This window comes from Ixodes scapularis, unplaced genomic scaffold (assembly GCF_016920785.2).
Source record: "Ixodes scapularis isolate PalLabHiFi unplaced genomic scaffold, ASM1692078v2 PGA_scaffold0__279_contigs__length_252992795, whole genome shotgun sequence".
NCBI lineage: Eukaryota > Metazoa > Arthropoda > Arachnida > Ixodida > Ixodidae > Ixodes > Ixodes scapularis.
In genome coordinates, this window is record NW_024609835.1 from 96772741 (window position 1) to 96789627 (window position 16887).

Below are 16887 nucleotides of genomic sequence, written 5' to 3' on the forward strand. Positions count from 1 at the left end.
AAAAAAGACCTCGTAAGCCAGGCATTCAAGTGTACACCCGAGGCTGTCAGGGCTAGACATGTTTTGCCGTATTTCAGTATTCATAAACTCAGGGAAAACAAGCATTATATTCAGATTTATGGGATAAAAATACTCTAGAATTCAGTTCTAACTCGTTTCTTTCAAAAACCTTTTCAGCTTCCCTTTAAGTATCAGTATTTTGGAATCCCAATAGTGTGATCCAGGACGTACCTCTTGGCACCTTCGCAAACTTGGAAGTATCTATTACCTCCAAAGGATAGAGGGGGACTAGAGATAAATCGAATACGTAGTATTAACTGTAACATTGTAATAGACAACATTGCAGTAATATTTTTGTGGGCATTTCTGAACAGAATTTCAAGATTTCAAACATGAAGTTCTGTATAACTTCGATATCGTGCCAAATTCCTCAAGCTAAAGTTGCAGCAAGTGATACTTTGGTTGCATCATAGAAGCTCGTAGAATTTCAGCCTAAAACGTTAAGAAAAAAAACAAAGGAGCACATGGTTATAACTAGGGATGTTGTGAACCTTTACTGAACCTTGAGGTTTAACTGGTTCACCGAACCTTCAAACCTTTGGCAAAGTTAGATGAAATTCGTCCTTTGAGGAGTGTTGAAACTCAGCAAGTTCGCGACACCCCTAGCTACAAAATACACTTTGAGCCGCTAAGAATTTCAGCAATCATACCTTTTGTATCGACACAAAACAAGAAATTTCTGCTGAGGCATACTACATTATATGACAAGTTTCAACATAAAGGGTCTCAAAAGAGTCTAATTAAAGTTGAAATTCTAAGAACGCTTCACTCTTGACTTTTGTCAGATGCACAAAGCTTGGGGTTCCTTTATTTCGTATAGTTCAAGAGTCTTGAGCTAAACAGAAATGTAGAATTTTCAGCTGGATTGAACATAAACAAGGCAGTATTAGAATAACATGATTGCTAGAAGAAAGTTTTATATATGATGTGCTTACCTAGACTGCCACCTCATTCCAAAATTCCAGACGCGACCAAAAGAGGGCAGCCATTCGTCAGATGTCTCCGAGAAGTGATCAAAGTTGGCCCCCACACGCCTCGGATTCAGCTTCTTCCTCTTCTCAGCTTCCCCTGAAAGTGAAGCAGACACAATGTTAAGCCACTGGCCAGCTTCAGATGATAGCACATTGAGGTTGCACTCAAATTGCTAACTTGTCACTTGATCAGATTTTTTTATGGTACAAAGTAAGCAAAAAAATGACAAGGATGCTATGAAGGTACTAGGTATACTACTTAACAAACCATGAAGTAATTTTTTTTAAACTTTCACCAATCAGTAGTTGTTTAACTCTCTTTCATTTAAAAAATTTGAAACAGGTATAGTTTTTCTCTACGGCACTAAGCCAAACTACTAAGGTGCACAAAACCCCATGCTTGTGCGAGTGCCCACCCAGTTTTCCATAAACTGTGAAATTTGGCTCCTGAAAGCACCCTACCCAAATTTGACGAAATAACCTATGCTTTGGAGTGGGTGCCTGTTCGGTACTTTACATTAAAAAAGGCAGGACTAAGTATCTAATTTCCATTTTGTTCTCAAGTGCTTTATTCCCTATGAATGGGGGGTGACATAGAGGGTCACTGACCCATGGAGACTAATTGAAAAATAGTACAGTCGAACCCCGCTTCAATGAACGCCGCTTTCAATGAAATTTCCTGTTCAAAGAATATTTTTCCGTTCCCCGTCAACAGTCCATAAGAGTCAATGCATAAGAATCCTCACTACAGCGAACACTGTTTCTTGTGCTGTTCCGCTTGGACGAAATTTTACAGAGCAATTCGAAGTTCGAAAGTTTAATTTTCCGTACGGAAAACAAACTTTCGAGCACTGGTGCATTTTGGCACATAAAATATGTCTACTATAAAGTTTAAATCATGTGTTGAATCACCAGAAACTGCCACTAATAACCGGTACTCGAGCGCAACGTTGACCGAGCGTCAACGTTACCGGGCGTGCAGGCTGCCATTACTTGACGGCGATGAGGCTGGCCTTCCTACGCTGTTGCACCGATGTTGCTCTAGCTCTTGGCTTGACAACGCTCTGCTGCCGACTACCCAAAGCCGAAGCTGGGTCTTTTTGTTGTTGTTTTTTTCTTCTTTTTTGTCGGCTGTCATTTTATCAGTACAGTACGACGACAACAACGGTATGCGGGCTTTTTCCGAATGGCATGATGGCACCGCCAAGCAAAACGCAAAAGTTTTTGTCCTTACAAGATAAAGCTTGCATCCCGCCGAAGTTGCAAGTGGACAGAAGAAAGTTGTCATCGCCGAAAAGTTCCTCTGAATTTGTTGTCGACAATCCTAAAGTAGAAAGATGCAATCAAAAAGGCTCTTGTTCAGTCATCGCCAACTGCTTCACGCACGCGGGCTTCAAGCTCGGAGACCCAGACGCCGACGGAGACCCAGACGCCAACTCTGCTGAGGATAACGAAACAGTGCGTCTGCCGGGAGAGGCTGTTACTTGTTGGGCTGCGCTTCAGGATGCCGGAACTGCACCGTCTGGTGTCGCGCTGGAAGATGTCATCGACGCTGACATGAATGTTATCGCTCATGAAGAAGTGAGTGGCAAAGACATTATAAAAAGTGTCCGCGACGAGGCGCAGTCAGATGGAGACGACGTGCCGAACCTGCAGCCTCCGCCTTCCATGGTGCGCATACTGGATGCGTTCCGACGTTCTCAGAAGCTACGTGGCTGCGCATGATGACGACCTCGCCATGAACCGAATCGCCGAATGCGAAAACCGCGTCACGGAGCTCCCAACAAGAAAAAGGAAGCGGGCGACGCTCGATACACTCTGGAAATAAAGATTTCCGTACTCTATCAGTTCAGGTATGCCATTCTTCTGTGAATTTCACAACAACAAAATTTTCGCTCCAACGAATTTTTTCTTGCGCACCGTCAATTTCATTGTAGCGGGATTTGACTGTACTTCCTTTTAAAACCTGCTAAAGAATGAATTGTCTCTGGACCGACAAACTGAATAAACCAGCATACCCCTGAATGGAAATCTAGACTGAATGGATTGTCCATTCAGTAAGGATCGCTGTGAGTGAAACAGAAGATGACTGCAATGGACTATAGTCATCTAAAGAATACAGAACATGAAAGACTAACAACAACTTGAACATAAAATAGCCCTCTGCAGCTGAGGATGTGCAAAAAAATAACACAATGTCCCAGTGACAATCGATTGAGAAAGGGAAGGCCCGTCCAGTTCTGCAATGCCAGCTTGATCAACGGACCTTTCAAAACTTGCATCTAGAACTCCTTTGGTACCTCCCAACTGCTGCATATTGTTGTGTATTGTGTGAGTTATGGAACAGTGTCTAGTTTCGGTTTCAGATGCTCCGTTGGCAACATGGTGTCCTCGTGTCTGTGTATAAGGTATGGCGTCCTGAATAAACGCGGGTTTTTCGGTATTCCGTCGGCTGCTTAGGAACGTCATTACATGGTGACGAGGATGTCCTCTCCTTTTTTCTTCGATATTTAGCGCGTGAACGGCACCGTCCCTAACGAGACTCGCCATGGCCTTCGCCGGTCTCACCCCTCCAGAACCTTTCCTGCCAACACCGGGACGCCCGTCTGTGCCCTGGCTGAAGTGGCATGGCATGTTCAACGTCTACCTGCTTGCGTCTGGTGCTACCGGATTTCCTCCGGAGCGACGCAAGGCCCTTCTGCTGCACTGTCTGTGAGCCTAAGGACATAGAATTTTCAACACGTTATCTGACACAAAGCCTCTAAGCACCGCTCAAGACAAAGACAAAGATACAACGAGCAAGCCGAACAAGTACGACATTGCCGTCACTTCCTTGGCCCAGCACTTCGCCACAACCAGCAACCTGGCCATCGAGCGACACTACTTCCACAGGTGTTTCCAATCTCCAGGCAAGTCTATTCATGACCTTTTTGCCACGCTACGTGAGCTCGCATTGCCGTGTTGCTTCGCATCGCAAGAAGGGGCACTACGAGACAAGTTCGTGACCGGCATGTCTTCTAACCGCGTTCGTGAATGTCTGTTGCTGGAACGTTCTTCACTACCGTTTTCTACCACAGTGCAGATAGCCGTTCAACAAGAAGAAGCGGCCAACGAAATGAAGGGATTTTCCGCATTCGTACAACCAGTGTCGGCGCGCCCTAACAAGTATTCCGAGCTGTCTTCAAAGCTTTCACGTTAACGGCACGCTACACGAAGTCACCAGCAGCGTGTTCCCTGATGCGCTACCAGTTCACGCGCTGCTCAAGAGAAGCGCCTTTCATCTCGTGACCGCCACAACCACTGTCGCTCGCCTTCAGCACCATGTGCACATTCCCTGCACTGCTTCCGCTGCGGCTCTCGTCGGCACCACGCATCATGGACTCGTCCAGCACATGAACAACGCTGTTCATATTGTTTTAGCATTGGACATTTCAAGAAAGTGTGCAACCAGAAAAGCTCGCAGTCGACTGTTTACGAGGTAGTGGTTGACAACTCGTCGGAGGATGACGCCGTTCAGGTCCTTGTTCTTCAGCATCCTGCAACCTGTGGAATTCACATCGATGTTTGAGTCAGGCAGGTTACCTTGCAACTTCTAGTTGACTCTGGGTCATCAGTGTCCATTTTGTCGAAACAAGTCAACGAACACTTACCGGGTCTAGTTCTTCTGCCTGTTCCGCGCGTCACCCTGCTAGATTTCTGGAAAAAGCCCATTTCAGCTCGAGGTTGCTTCTTCTCAGAAGTCTCTTTTCAAGGACGCAAGGTGCATCTTCTCTTCTATGTTGTGGAGCACTTGTGCATTGAAGGGACCACTATGCAATGCCTTCAAGCTTTTTCCGTCCCTGAGGAACAGACCTCCAGTGCAGTTGCCCGTCTGCCACTGCCTTCAGCTCTTGCACACTTCAAGCCTCTTTTCCCTCCAGGCTTAGGCCTCGCCAAAGGCTTTGTTCACAAAGTCAAGACGCGCTCTGCGGTTCAGTCCGTAGCATCAAAGCTTCATCGCCTGCCTTTCTTTTTGCTATTTCGGGTGTAAGCTGAGCTTCAGCATCTGGAAAGTCTCGACATCATTGAATGCGTTGAAGCGTCAGAGAGTTTCTCCCATAGTTGGCATCTAGAAGAGAGATGCGAGCATTGGACTGTGCGTGGACCTTCGTGAACCCAACAAGGCCATCATTCCCGACACGTTCCCCCTGCCACACATGAAAGAGCTGCTTCATGCACTGGTGGGAGCGACCCACTTTTCAAAACTTGATCTAGCTTCGGCTTGCCACCAGGTCCTTCTGCACAAAGACAGTAGAGACTTAAGAGCCTCCATCACCCACGACGGGTTGTTCTATTTCAAAAGAGTTTGTTTTAGATTGGCCTTGGCACCAGCAGCGTTCCAATGCCTGGTGTCAGATTCTTCACAGCTGTGCTGGAATCCTCTTTTATATTCATGACGCTATTGCCTTCGGCAAGTCGTTGAAGGAACATTTTCAGAACCTCGGCAAAGTCTTGCAACGCATCAAGGATGCGGGCCTTAAACTGAATGACATAAGTGTTTTCAATGTCACAGAGCTTGACATTCCTAGGTCACAAGGTGACTGCTCAAGGTATTTAGCATCTCCCACAAAAGGTAGATTCGATTACAAACACGCCTGCTCCAGCCAAGGCTGCAGAACTTAGCTCCTTTCTGGGTCTTGTGGACTATTATTCAAAGTTCGTTCTTCACCTAGCCGAAGTCGTGGAGTCAATGAGAGCTCTTCTTCGTAAAAACCAACCGTTTGTGTAATCCTCACAGGTTGATGCCAGCTTTTGCAAGGTAAAGCTCCTGCTTTCTTCTGACCTGGTGCTTCATATGTTCGACCCTGCTCTTCTAATTGTAGTCTCGACGCTCCTAGTTCGCATTCAGGATGCGCCTGAATGCGGACTAGGAGCTGTCCTCCAGCGGCGACAGGGCCAGACACTTCGCACCGTTGCTTTTGCTTCACGCATTCTCTCACCACTAAAAGGAAGTACGACGATGGCGAAAAAGAAGCATTGGCCTGCAATTAGGGGGTGTGAACACTGGCATCTGTTCCTCTGGGGACACCTATTTACGCTGCGAACAGACCACCAAGCCCTGGTATCGCTTCTGTCTTCACATGGTTTGGGACGACGTCCCCTTAGGGTTGAACGCTGGTGTGCAAGACTGCTCTGCTATAACTTTACAGTAGAGTATCAAAAAGGTGCGCAGAACAATGTAGCGAACACTCTATCATGTCTGCCCGTCCTGACCATGGCCCCTGAACTGGTTTTTGAGGAAGAAGCTGTCTGCCTTGCTGAGCCTACGTGTGTGACAATGGATTAATTTCAAGAAGCAGTTCTGAGTAATGCTGTTCTGACCCAAGTGAAGTCCTACATCACCGGTTATTGGCCTCCGCACAGAAGCCTTCTTGAAAATCTGTTGCCGTTTTTCAGAATTCGAGAAGAACTGTCAGTGGTAGAGATCTTAATACGAGCAGAGAGGCTGGTTGTTCCCCTGTCTCTGTCGGCCCAGCTCATTGCTACGGCGCATAAAAGCCACCCAGGAATCGTTTGCACTATGGCAAGGCTTTGCGAACATTTCTGGTCGCCGGGAATGGACAAGCAAGTTGAGACAGCAATCAAGAGCTGCAGTACTTGCCAGGAAGCCAACAACTCAACCAAGACATCACCCACTCCAATGCAACCGATTAAGTTACTGGTACAGCCATGGCAGAAGATTGCAATAGACATAGTTGGTCTCCTGGAGAGAGCCCTTCAAACTTCCAGTTCATAATTACTCTGATCGACTACCACTCCAAATGGTTGGAAGTCCATCTCTGCTCGGAAGTAACATCAAAACTGTAACAAAGTTCTTGCTCATCATGTTCGCCAGAGAAGGCTACTCTGACGAGATAGCATCTGATAACGGTCTGCAATTCACGTTCAGGGAGTTTTTCCGCTTTCTGCAAGAACGGTCAATTCAGCTCTCGCATTCATCAGTTTACTATCCTCAAGTCAATGGTCAAATAGAATGTTTCAATCGCACTCTCAAGACATTCATTCAGCTGGCTGTGCTGGGCCGTTGACCGCAGCGACTGGTTATCACCGAGTACCTCGGAATCTACAGATGCACTCTGCGTGCTACTACAGGGATTGCCCCTGCTGTTCTCCTTCATGGGAGATTGCCAAGAACTCGGCTGAACGTAGTTGGCTTCCCATCACCATTACTCTAGGAGGAACCAGCAAGAGAACTGTCAGCGAGTGAAGCGTCATCAGCTCTACAGCAAACAGTACATCGACAAAAGGAGAGCAGCAAAGAACAGAAAGGTTGCTGTAGGAGACCACGTGCAAAATTAAGATGCCATCCGCGTTTTGAAGGGTGATCCTGTTTTCAGTCCTTCAAAGAAGGTCAAGCAGCGTGGCCCGTCGTCCTTCCTTCTCGACGACAGACATACTTGGAACGCCTCCAAGTTGTGCAAGGTGCCTGCACTTGCGGCTGACCAGGATTGCATTGAGCCGAGTGACACATGGGTGCTCCACGGTGGTAGCTCAGTTGTTGCACCGGCTGGCAGTGCTTCATCTCAGTTGCAAGTACAAACTGTGCCAGCCCAGGAACCTGTGCCGCCCGAGGAGCCTGTGCTGTGCTAGCAAACTGTGTCACATGAAGAGCCTGTGCCATGCCAGCAAACTATGCCACACGAAGAGAGCGTGCCGTGCCAGCAAACTAGACCGCCTGAAGAAACTGGTCCGGAGCGTCGAGTGTAACTAAACAGGGACAGGCGTCCACCTGTTAGGTTCCGGGATGATGTCTAGTGTTCCCTTCGATTTTTGTAGTACGTTATCCATTGTGCTTGTGGGCTTTCATATGTAGAGGACAGATGTAAGTTCTGTAAAATTGCATAATGCTGTTGTTTGCAAAAATTTTATGATGTACATATGTATATATTTGTTGCTTATAGTATCTGATGGGCAAGTCGCTGCTCACAATGCACTAACCAAATAACCTACTGACCAATGCTCACCCAAACAAATTCAAGGAAGGGAATATGTTGTGTATCGTGAATCGTGTGCATTATAGTACATTGTCTAGTTTCGGTTTCAGACGCTCGGTTGGACACATGGTGTCCTCATGTGTGTATATAAGGTATGGCATCCTGAATAAACACGGGTTTTTTGGTATTCCGTCGGCTGTTTGGGAATGTAATTATACACATATCAGCTCAGGTTTCCCGCATTCTGGGTTCACGACAATCAAGCAATGTACAAAGCTCAGACAATGTTATTCGCAACTTGATTGAAAGCAACCGATTTTGTAGCTTTTTTTTCCCTAAACTCGAAAATCCCTAGTGCTGAAGTCAGTCTAGATTTTTGCCTTTCACCAACCTCCGACGACATATAAGACTTGCTAACTTGAAATGTACTCGTTCATCCAGAAGTACCGTCGCAATAGACTGACCCACTGAGGGCGACCTAACCATGGTAAAACAGACACGCCGTGCATTGGCATCCTCATTCTGCAAGTGTAAACGAATGTCAGTGCGGAAGATGAAAAGAGGGTGAATTTCGTAAAAGCGGGAGAGGTTGTGAGCCCCACGTACGATGCTGCTTGAAATCCTCCAAAGATGGCCCAATGGGCTTCTGCGATATCTGCCCGACGCACGTTCGTTTTGCGAGGGGCGCCCCACTGGCAGGTTCGTCGTCATCGTCGTCGTCATCTAGCCACGGGGGCCGAGCTCCACTGAAGATGTTTCCCTTGGGTGTTGGCTGCATCTTCCAAAGGCATAAAAAAGCACGAGAGTAAATTCACAAAACAAAGTGACCATGTGGCTAAACTTTTCTATTCAGTTGTTGCAGGGCGCTACCGTTTCCTTTGTGGAACATGCCTACTCGTAGGACTGATTCGCGACTGCAAAAATATTTGGGCCTAGTTCTGCAAGCTCAAGAATCCTGTCCAAGGACAATTAACAAATGTTGCGTGGGATGCCCCCACACTGGATCTTTCAGTCCACATTCTTTTTCTTTTCTTGTGGGTTCAGCATGAGTGTAGGTCAATGTTTATTTCGCTCTGATAAAATTAGGAGGTTTTCGATGATTATGTTGAGTTTCACAGTCCTACATCCAAAATTTGAGAAAAAAATAGTGAAAATTTAGAGGACTGGTTCTCAACTGCCAATCCTTCAAGGAGCCCTTCTCGGTCGGCGGAGGTGATGTGGGAGAATCGTTCACTAAGGGGGAAGGGAATGTTGGGTGAACAAAATGACAAAAGGGTAAATGAAGAAGACAAGATGTGTTCAAACCAACTTTCGTTCAAACCAACTTTGAAGCACTGAAACGGGGAGTAACCAACCCTATACTCAATCAGCACACAGGGTTTGGCCTACTATCTAAATTTCTGGAACAGTAAGCACCAAAAAAAAAAAAAGTTTTATTGCTCGGCTTGATTGATTGTGGGTTTTAGGGTTCCCAAGACGGCATTCTGGGACCCCAAAGAGTATGTGGACCCTGTTTGAGAACCAGTGATCTGGAGACATTAATTATATTTTTGTGGCACTATGAAATATTATTACGCAAGGCCAAGTTTTCTTTAAACAGACATTATGTTGTTGCATATTTGCAACAAGCAGAAAAGTAAGTGATTTGATCATTCTAAGTACCGTAGAAAGTAGATAAATCATCCCTTATTTTAGCTTCTTTGTGTTAAATAACCTTTATACAGAAGAGTTGTGGTGTCCCTTTTGCATGCATTTTGCATGTGTCCCAGATTGTGAATATTGCAGCAGCCTGGGAGTTAGGTCTGTCTCCGGACAAAATTTCCGGACATGTGGAAGGTCCATGCAGTGTATATTGCAGCACATTAAGCCAAATCCCAAGAATGACTTGTCTTTTCCAACCTTACTTTTGCTTTTAGCATTTCCTTAAATTTCTTACTTGGTCAAAGTATAATTTTTGATGTGGCATGAAGCACAAAACGCAGATGAGCTGAGAACTGTACAGAAGTTATTCTAATTCCTGCAAGATCCATTTTGAAAAGAAAATTATATTTAAGCCACAAGCCAATACTCAACCTTTTGGATTTTCGCTACTCCTTTACCATTTTTGCACAAGTGCCTTCACAGTTTGGTTGCCCTAGGCTTGCATCATACATCTTTGTGACAACTGCATCAAACAGAAACTTGACTTTTATCATGCTTTGAGGGACTCACAAGACCACCATGATTTCAGAATTTTCAAGGTTGTCAATGTCATGAAGCTGCTATTTTTTCTCCCCTTGTCAATGCCATAAGGTTGCTATTTTTCCTCCCAACATTTAGCAGGTAGCTGTTAGCTTAATATGCTATCCTACATTGTTCCAACTTTATTGGGGAAAAAACAGATGCAAGGCTTACCTTCTGTTGCACAATTTATTTTGAATATGTCATTATTTGAAATTTTTACTTATTTTACATGTATATTTGTTAGTAAATGCACTCTTCGTAGGCCACGGGGCTGTCATAGGACTCCAAAAGTGAAACTAAATAAATAAGTAAATACTGGCCAGTTAAAAATGGGCGTCTACAGCATTTTCTGAGCTACAGACCGCAAACTATACATGTCTAAACGTTTATATTTTATGTGTTGCGGAATACCTCTTGGTGTGGACTTCACAAGGATTAGCTTTTCCAAGATTGTTCATTATGATGAGATGTGACAGATTTTATGAATAAGAGATTATGTTAATAATGATTTCTGATGATACAAGCTTTATATGCAATAACAAAGCAGGCACTTCTCAAGGAATGCTCTGTGTGAAAATTGCTTTTCTGCTATGCACCGGGAGCGTACTACCAAAGAGAAAAACGTCTTTTCAGTAGAAATTTTCCCCTGTGCACTCTACACCGAGAGCAGAGAAAAATATAATACTGGCGGTACACATCCAAGAGGCGTCGCACTACGCTCGAGGAGGAGGAAAAAAGGAAGGAGAGGAGGAGCGTGTGAGGAGGATACTCGAGGAAAGCCCCCAAAACTTTGTTGAGAAAAAAAAAAGAGAAAAAACATGAAAATGCCACTCAATCCGTGTCCCTGCTCGCCGCTGCTTTCTCTATTTTCTGCATAGCTCGGCTCGCAGCCTCTTTCAAACCAGTCAATCTCCAAGCGTTTAGACGCAGTGGTCTCAACTCATTCAAGTGTGGAGCCAGATAGCCCACATCTGGAACGTCGAGGGCCAACGTAAGACGGGAGGGGGGGGGGGGGGGGGGGGGGTTGTACGATTCCTTTTGACCCCGACTTGATGCAATAGCATTTGAAATGACACCGCCCCACCTACGTGCTGCATTTTTAATAACACAAGAGACCAAATATACTGTAATTCTCATTGTTTAATTCTCTCAGGAATGAACCAAGCTGAGCATGTCTCGAAAGAAAATAAATCAGTTAATTCGATAGTTCTCGCCTTTCTGGTGATTATTCTTATAACACTCTAAACAAATACTTGTCTAAGTACCCATAACAAATCGGGAGGGGGACCTCTCCGACCGCAATGTGATCCCTTCAATGTTCTGCTGAGCACGGGGGACACGAGACTGGCGGCATTTCCACGTTTTACCTTTTTCTCTCAACAAATACTTTTTTTCCACTTTCCTTTTTACCTGTTCTTTCTCTCTCTCCTCCTCCTCATATTCTTTCGTATCTCTCCTTCTTCCCTCCTCCTCCTCGAGCGCTGTGCGACGCCTCTTGGATCTGTATTGTACTGGCATCTACATGCACTGCACACTAGAGACAAAGGTTCACCTACCTGCTCCTTATGCAGTGAGTTGTGACTTTCTGCAGACCAGCTGCTGCAACCAGGCTCAGAAGGCAAGCTTGGTCCAAAGCTCGTTGGCAATTGCTGCTAGCCATGTATTCAGGATTCACAACATGGTACAACAATCTTTCTGATTGTGGAACGTATAGCACTCGAACTGGCAGATTTCTGAGGGCCCAGCCAGTGGCATTTCAGAGTAAAAGCAAGATTATTAAACAAATGAATAAAGATCTCCTGGCACAACAGAAGTATGCAACCTTGTTCTTAATGCTCAACCTCCTAAGACTAAGACACCTTCAATGGAAGAATTTAATGAGCTGAGAAGCTTATGTAACAAGGCGAACTTGCAACTGGGAGTGCCCTAGATCTGCCAGTTGAAGTGCCGAGGTGTTACAGATTAGATCCTCAGTTCTGCCGCGGTGCAGTAATTAACTATCAACTCGTGTAAACACCATGCAGTCCAACAGATTAAACAGCATTGCTTTATGAATAAAGTGGTGGATGTTGAATAACAACTTAACCACCTGGTTCTAGAGTAAAAACTTGCTTAGATCTTTACCATCTTCAATTTATTAAGGCTTTCAATCAAGTCACACTTGCTAATCAAATCCTATCAGTTCCCTGCAAGCCACCAATCATTAAAAAGAGTAAAAAAATAACTTTGGAAAAATATTACAATAACAGAAGCGGGTGTTTTCTGCTATAGATATATGTGAAGAGCAGGGCTTTTCAAAGAGCTTAGAACTGTAAAGCTGCACTTCATTTCAATCTCACTGAAAAGGTATCAATAATTTCTGGCCATATTGAAGTCAATGTAGACTGAAAACTATGCTAGTATACCGATCACATAAGTAGCTAGCCGGTCAATCCCAAGCAACAAGCGCTACACTCCGTTCACCCCTAAGCTGACACTGCGAAGAAAGCTATGTGCTCGTTGGACCAGTAATATGCCTACCTTTCACCACGTGATCACCTTCCCACCCATTTCAATGAGCAAAAAGTGCAGTCAGGTGATGAAAGAGGTGTGGTCGATCGGTTTGGCGAGTGCATAGCTTCCACTGCATTGTCAGCTTAGGGGTGAATGGAGTATACAAATGGCTAGTTCCCAAAGCTAAGAGTCAAAGGAACTGCCCTTTTTGTAACTATAGTTCGAAGACAAGCCGTGTGTGGATACGGTTCACCCAGAACAGACCTGGAGGCGAAGATTGGCTTGAGAAGCCGCTCTCCATTCATCCGTCCTTCGCATGTCCGCTACCATCTGAAAAAGCCACCACAGCCAACAAGCCAAAGCTCACATACTTGCTGGAGAGTGAAAGATTTTATGTACAAGCAGCTACTATATCAGTTAGAAATCATAAAATGATGTAGCATGAAAGCCCAATTACACTTGATGCATGCAGTTCGTCAAATTTTGAGTGGCAAGAAACCATTTTTTGCAAATTGCCTTGGTGTGCACAAGCGTGCAAAGGATATGAAAACTTCACTGTCTTCAGAGTTAAAAGTCAGCATATAAAAATTGTTTGGTTTAATTACCTTCGTAATAAATTTTATGTCTGCAAATTTGGCTGCATTAAGATGTAGCATGAAAGCCCAATTACATTTTGTGCATGCAGTTTGTCAAATTTTTAGAATCAAGAAACTATTATTTGCAAATTGCCTTGATTTGCACGAGCATGCAAAGGATATGAGGACTTCAATGTCTTCTAGTTAAAGCCTGTATAAATGTTCTCTCTCAGCCTGATAATCTTAGTAATAAATTTCATGTCTGCAAATTCAGTTGCATTTAAGCTGTTTGTTTCATCAGGGAATATTTTCACAGTATTGAAGGATCTGCTCTGCTCGCAGCAATTCTGCTTTCCCACATTTACACTGTTGCAAATGTCCGATTTCTCGCCAGGCCACGGCCAAGACACTTTACCTTCTGATGAAGCTTTTCCATTTTCTCCAGATACTTCTCTTCTGCAGCTTTAAGCAAGGATTCACATCTGTGCAAGAAAAGAAATGTCAGTGAGAAAGTGCCAGCTACAAGAACAAATTAATCACCTGCTCTCTACAAGGCAGGGTGCAAATTTTCTAACCTTCTTACTGATACTTTTTTCGTTCTATCCATTCCATGGATTTTTCACTTTACAAAGCAGACTATAAAAGCAGTGGCTATTTCAACATTTGCAGTCAACATCCCTACAACTGTTATTTTCACGTCCCACACGAAAGAAGTTTCATTATTTAGTTATGTTATTTTTTATGAGCGTTTTACCCAGTTTTATTGTGAATATGAAGAATGTAAAGCCAGGCCTTTTGGCACAGTGCGCAGACTATCTTCTCTGCAGCGCTATACTTTACAATGTTAAATAAACAACCTACTAACTTAATATATTGTAACGACGCAAGTTCATGACAACCATCACATGATTTCGTTATGCTGGGCTGTGCTTGCACGAACGAAGCACGGTAGATGCCGAGGCTCTGGACAGGATTGTGCTTGTTTGGCGTTCTCATTTAATGTGTCGGACAGGTAGCAGAAGCCTTTAGTTAGCTCCTCAGGTGGTGACAACATTCTTACACAGCCAGATCATTTATTGTTACGAAATCACCACAATGCACTGCTATAGACATACCTTGCATAAAATAAAATATGAGCTACATCAGATGTACCTTCTAGACCAGACACTGCAGAAACATGTTCAAAAGCAGTGTGCCTGCCAGTGGAGTTTTTGGTCTCGAGATGTGGTGTACTTGAGAGATGCCAGTCTCCAGGACACTTGAGCTGTTCCGGCCCCATTCGTCTCGGTATGCAGAAGCCCATCCCCCCCCTTCCCGAGTGATGCCACACCCACAAACCCAAAACAAACCTGTTGAAATAGTTTGCTAATTTACGGGATCCGTCAAAATAATTAAGCAAGTATTTAACAGGGGATGACACAACAGAAAAAGCAGTTATCTTTATGTGGGACATCAAAATAATAAAATAGCTGTTGTGACGGAAGAAATTAAAACAATAAAATTAAGTTATTTTCATTCCTTCCGGAAGTGAAAACGCAAGCATGAAGTTACATAAAAACTAGCTTGCCACTTGAAGCAATTTTTGTTGTCAGAAGACTAGCATCCGGTCGCCTACCTAAGCCAAGGATTTTATTCTTTCGATTTACTTACCGAGTTATGTCCGAAACATCCAGCAGGTAGCGGCCAATTGTAGATTTATTGATTTTGTTTTTCCAAAAGAATGACTTGCATGCTGCTTCATGTTCCGGCCTGTGGACAAAGGAAAATGACTAGAAGCTAAAATTATAAAAAAACTATTAAAAGACTCAATTGTTGTCCACTGCCATATTAGACTGAAATGTTGCAAAATTCACAAAGAGTGCAGACCCCCCCCATTCACAACAGTCTCATTAAACTATCAGGCATAATTTTCAGCAGATGGTACAGAGTCTGCCATGGAAACCAGTGAGGGATTTTTCGCACCACATAGATAAACTTTGCATCACAGAATGTTGAATCTTTTATTGAAATGTAGCTCCAGCAGAGATGATGATTGGAGGCAAAAGTTTCAACTCGCATAACAACACACTACTCCAACAAGAGACAGTACCACCTTCCATTGGCAGTAGACACAAATGTGACTTCATAGATTGCTGGCGAGCACAGTGCACTTATTAGCGTTGAGATGTTTCGGTGGTGCACTCTTATGGTTTTCCATTCAAGACGTCACGGCCAGAATTCGCCTCGCCGTGACGTCGTGAGTGGTGTAATCTTGACTACTTATCATCAGTTGCGAAGCACAAATCCGATGGTGTGTGTAAATATAACAATAGAAGGTTGGAGTCATCCCGTTCTTAAACTAAGATTGTTACAGTTGACACTGGGGCAATGCGCCAATTTCCGTCGATAAAAGAAATATTAATCCAAATAAAGATGCAGCGAGCGTTTGGCCAATCGCGAATTGCAACCGCAGTGACGCTTTTGGTCGTGCACGTCGCTAATAGTCTGTTGCAGGTGTAAAATAGCAGGGCAAGCCCATCCCACAAGGCTCTCTGCTTGCCATGATTGCAAATTCGGGGGTTTCAGCGCCAAACCAACAAAGGGCAACTGGCATGCCCCAACGAATGACTGAGGATTCATTTTGACCGCCTGGCTATCTTTTGATGTTCAACCAAAATTCACAACACTTACAACCCCTGCAGGTCAAATTACCCGCAGGTGTTGCGAGTCCCTTACGTGGCAAGATGCAGTAGAAAGGTGTGACATCTGAAGCTCAGTGCTGCGTCGACTTTTCTTTCATGTTTTGGAACTTCGGTGGAGCAGAAGTAGCACCACACTTTCGCTCCATCTTCCCACAGCAAGTCATGAACTTCGGGTGCCTTGAGATACTGCTTGGCCTCCACTATCTGAAAGGAATCGACAGCACGCTTTAGTCAGATATAATCGACGGTCATGCCACAGACCCCCTAAGCATCCCGAGGTCTCGAGCGACATCCCCTCGTAAAATAAGAGTAGAAGTAGCTACCATGCTACCAGACATTATAAAAAGCAGTGCTCTTAGAAAATATCAGCAGTACCGATTGCGAATTAAGAAGCTAAAAGCAATAAGTCGTATTCACTGGACGCCACAACTGAGCCCGTTGTCGCACAGCGCTAATGGCGTGGAAAAGACGATATGCGGTAGAACACGAAGTATATGAAATGTCAGGATGGTCGCTTCCAGGGACTATCGTTCTTGTTGTCGTCACCTTTCTCAGATATTTGGCCAAGACGTTCTTCACGATCTCTTGGTGCCTCTTGGAGTAGACGTGCTTCTTGCCCACATTATGGGAGACTCTGCACAGGTCGCACAACGTGAACTGGATGAAGGAAATGGACATAGTTGATGATAATACGCCCAGCTGATTCGACCTAAAGCTTCTTTAACTCAACCAGCGCAATACATAAGAACACCTGCTATAACAAAACCAGATACACTCGAGATGCAGACCCGATGGACCCAACTACGGACCCAACGGAGCGCAACCGACGCAACCGCAACGCCCAAGCAGCGCAAGCTCCACAAGCGAAGCTAGCCCGGTGCCAGTGCCACTGCTTCAGAAGCCAAGTCAA

General features: G+C 44.6%; 1 protein-coding gene across 1 annotated transcript; it reads right to left on the reverse strand.

The window, feature by feature from the left end:
* Positions 1-991: 991 nt before the first annotated feature.
* LOC120835990 (centrosomal AT-AC splicing factor) lies at positions 992-16841 on the reverse strand. Its single transcript, XM_040498866.2, has 8 exons — positions 16524-16841; positions 16012-16181; positions 14947-15045; positions 13712-13778; positions 12986-13051; positions 11785-11877; positions 8612-8783; positions 992-1128 (listed from the first exon to the last, which is right to left on the reverse strand). The coding sequence occupies exons 1-8, from the start codon at positions 16653-16655 to the stop codon at positions 992-994; spliced, it is 936 nt and encodes a 311-aa protein (XP_040354800.1). The 5' UTR covers positions 16656-16841.
* Positions 16842-16887: the final 46 nt, after the last annotated feature.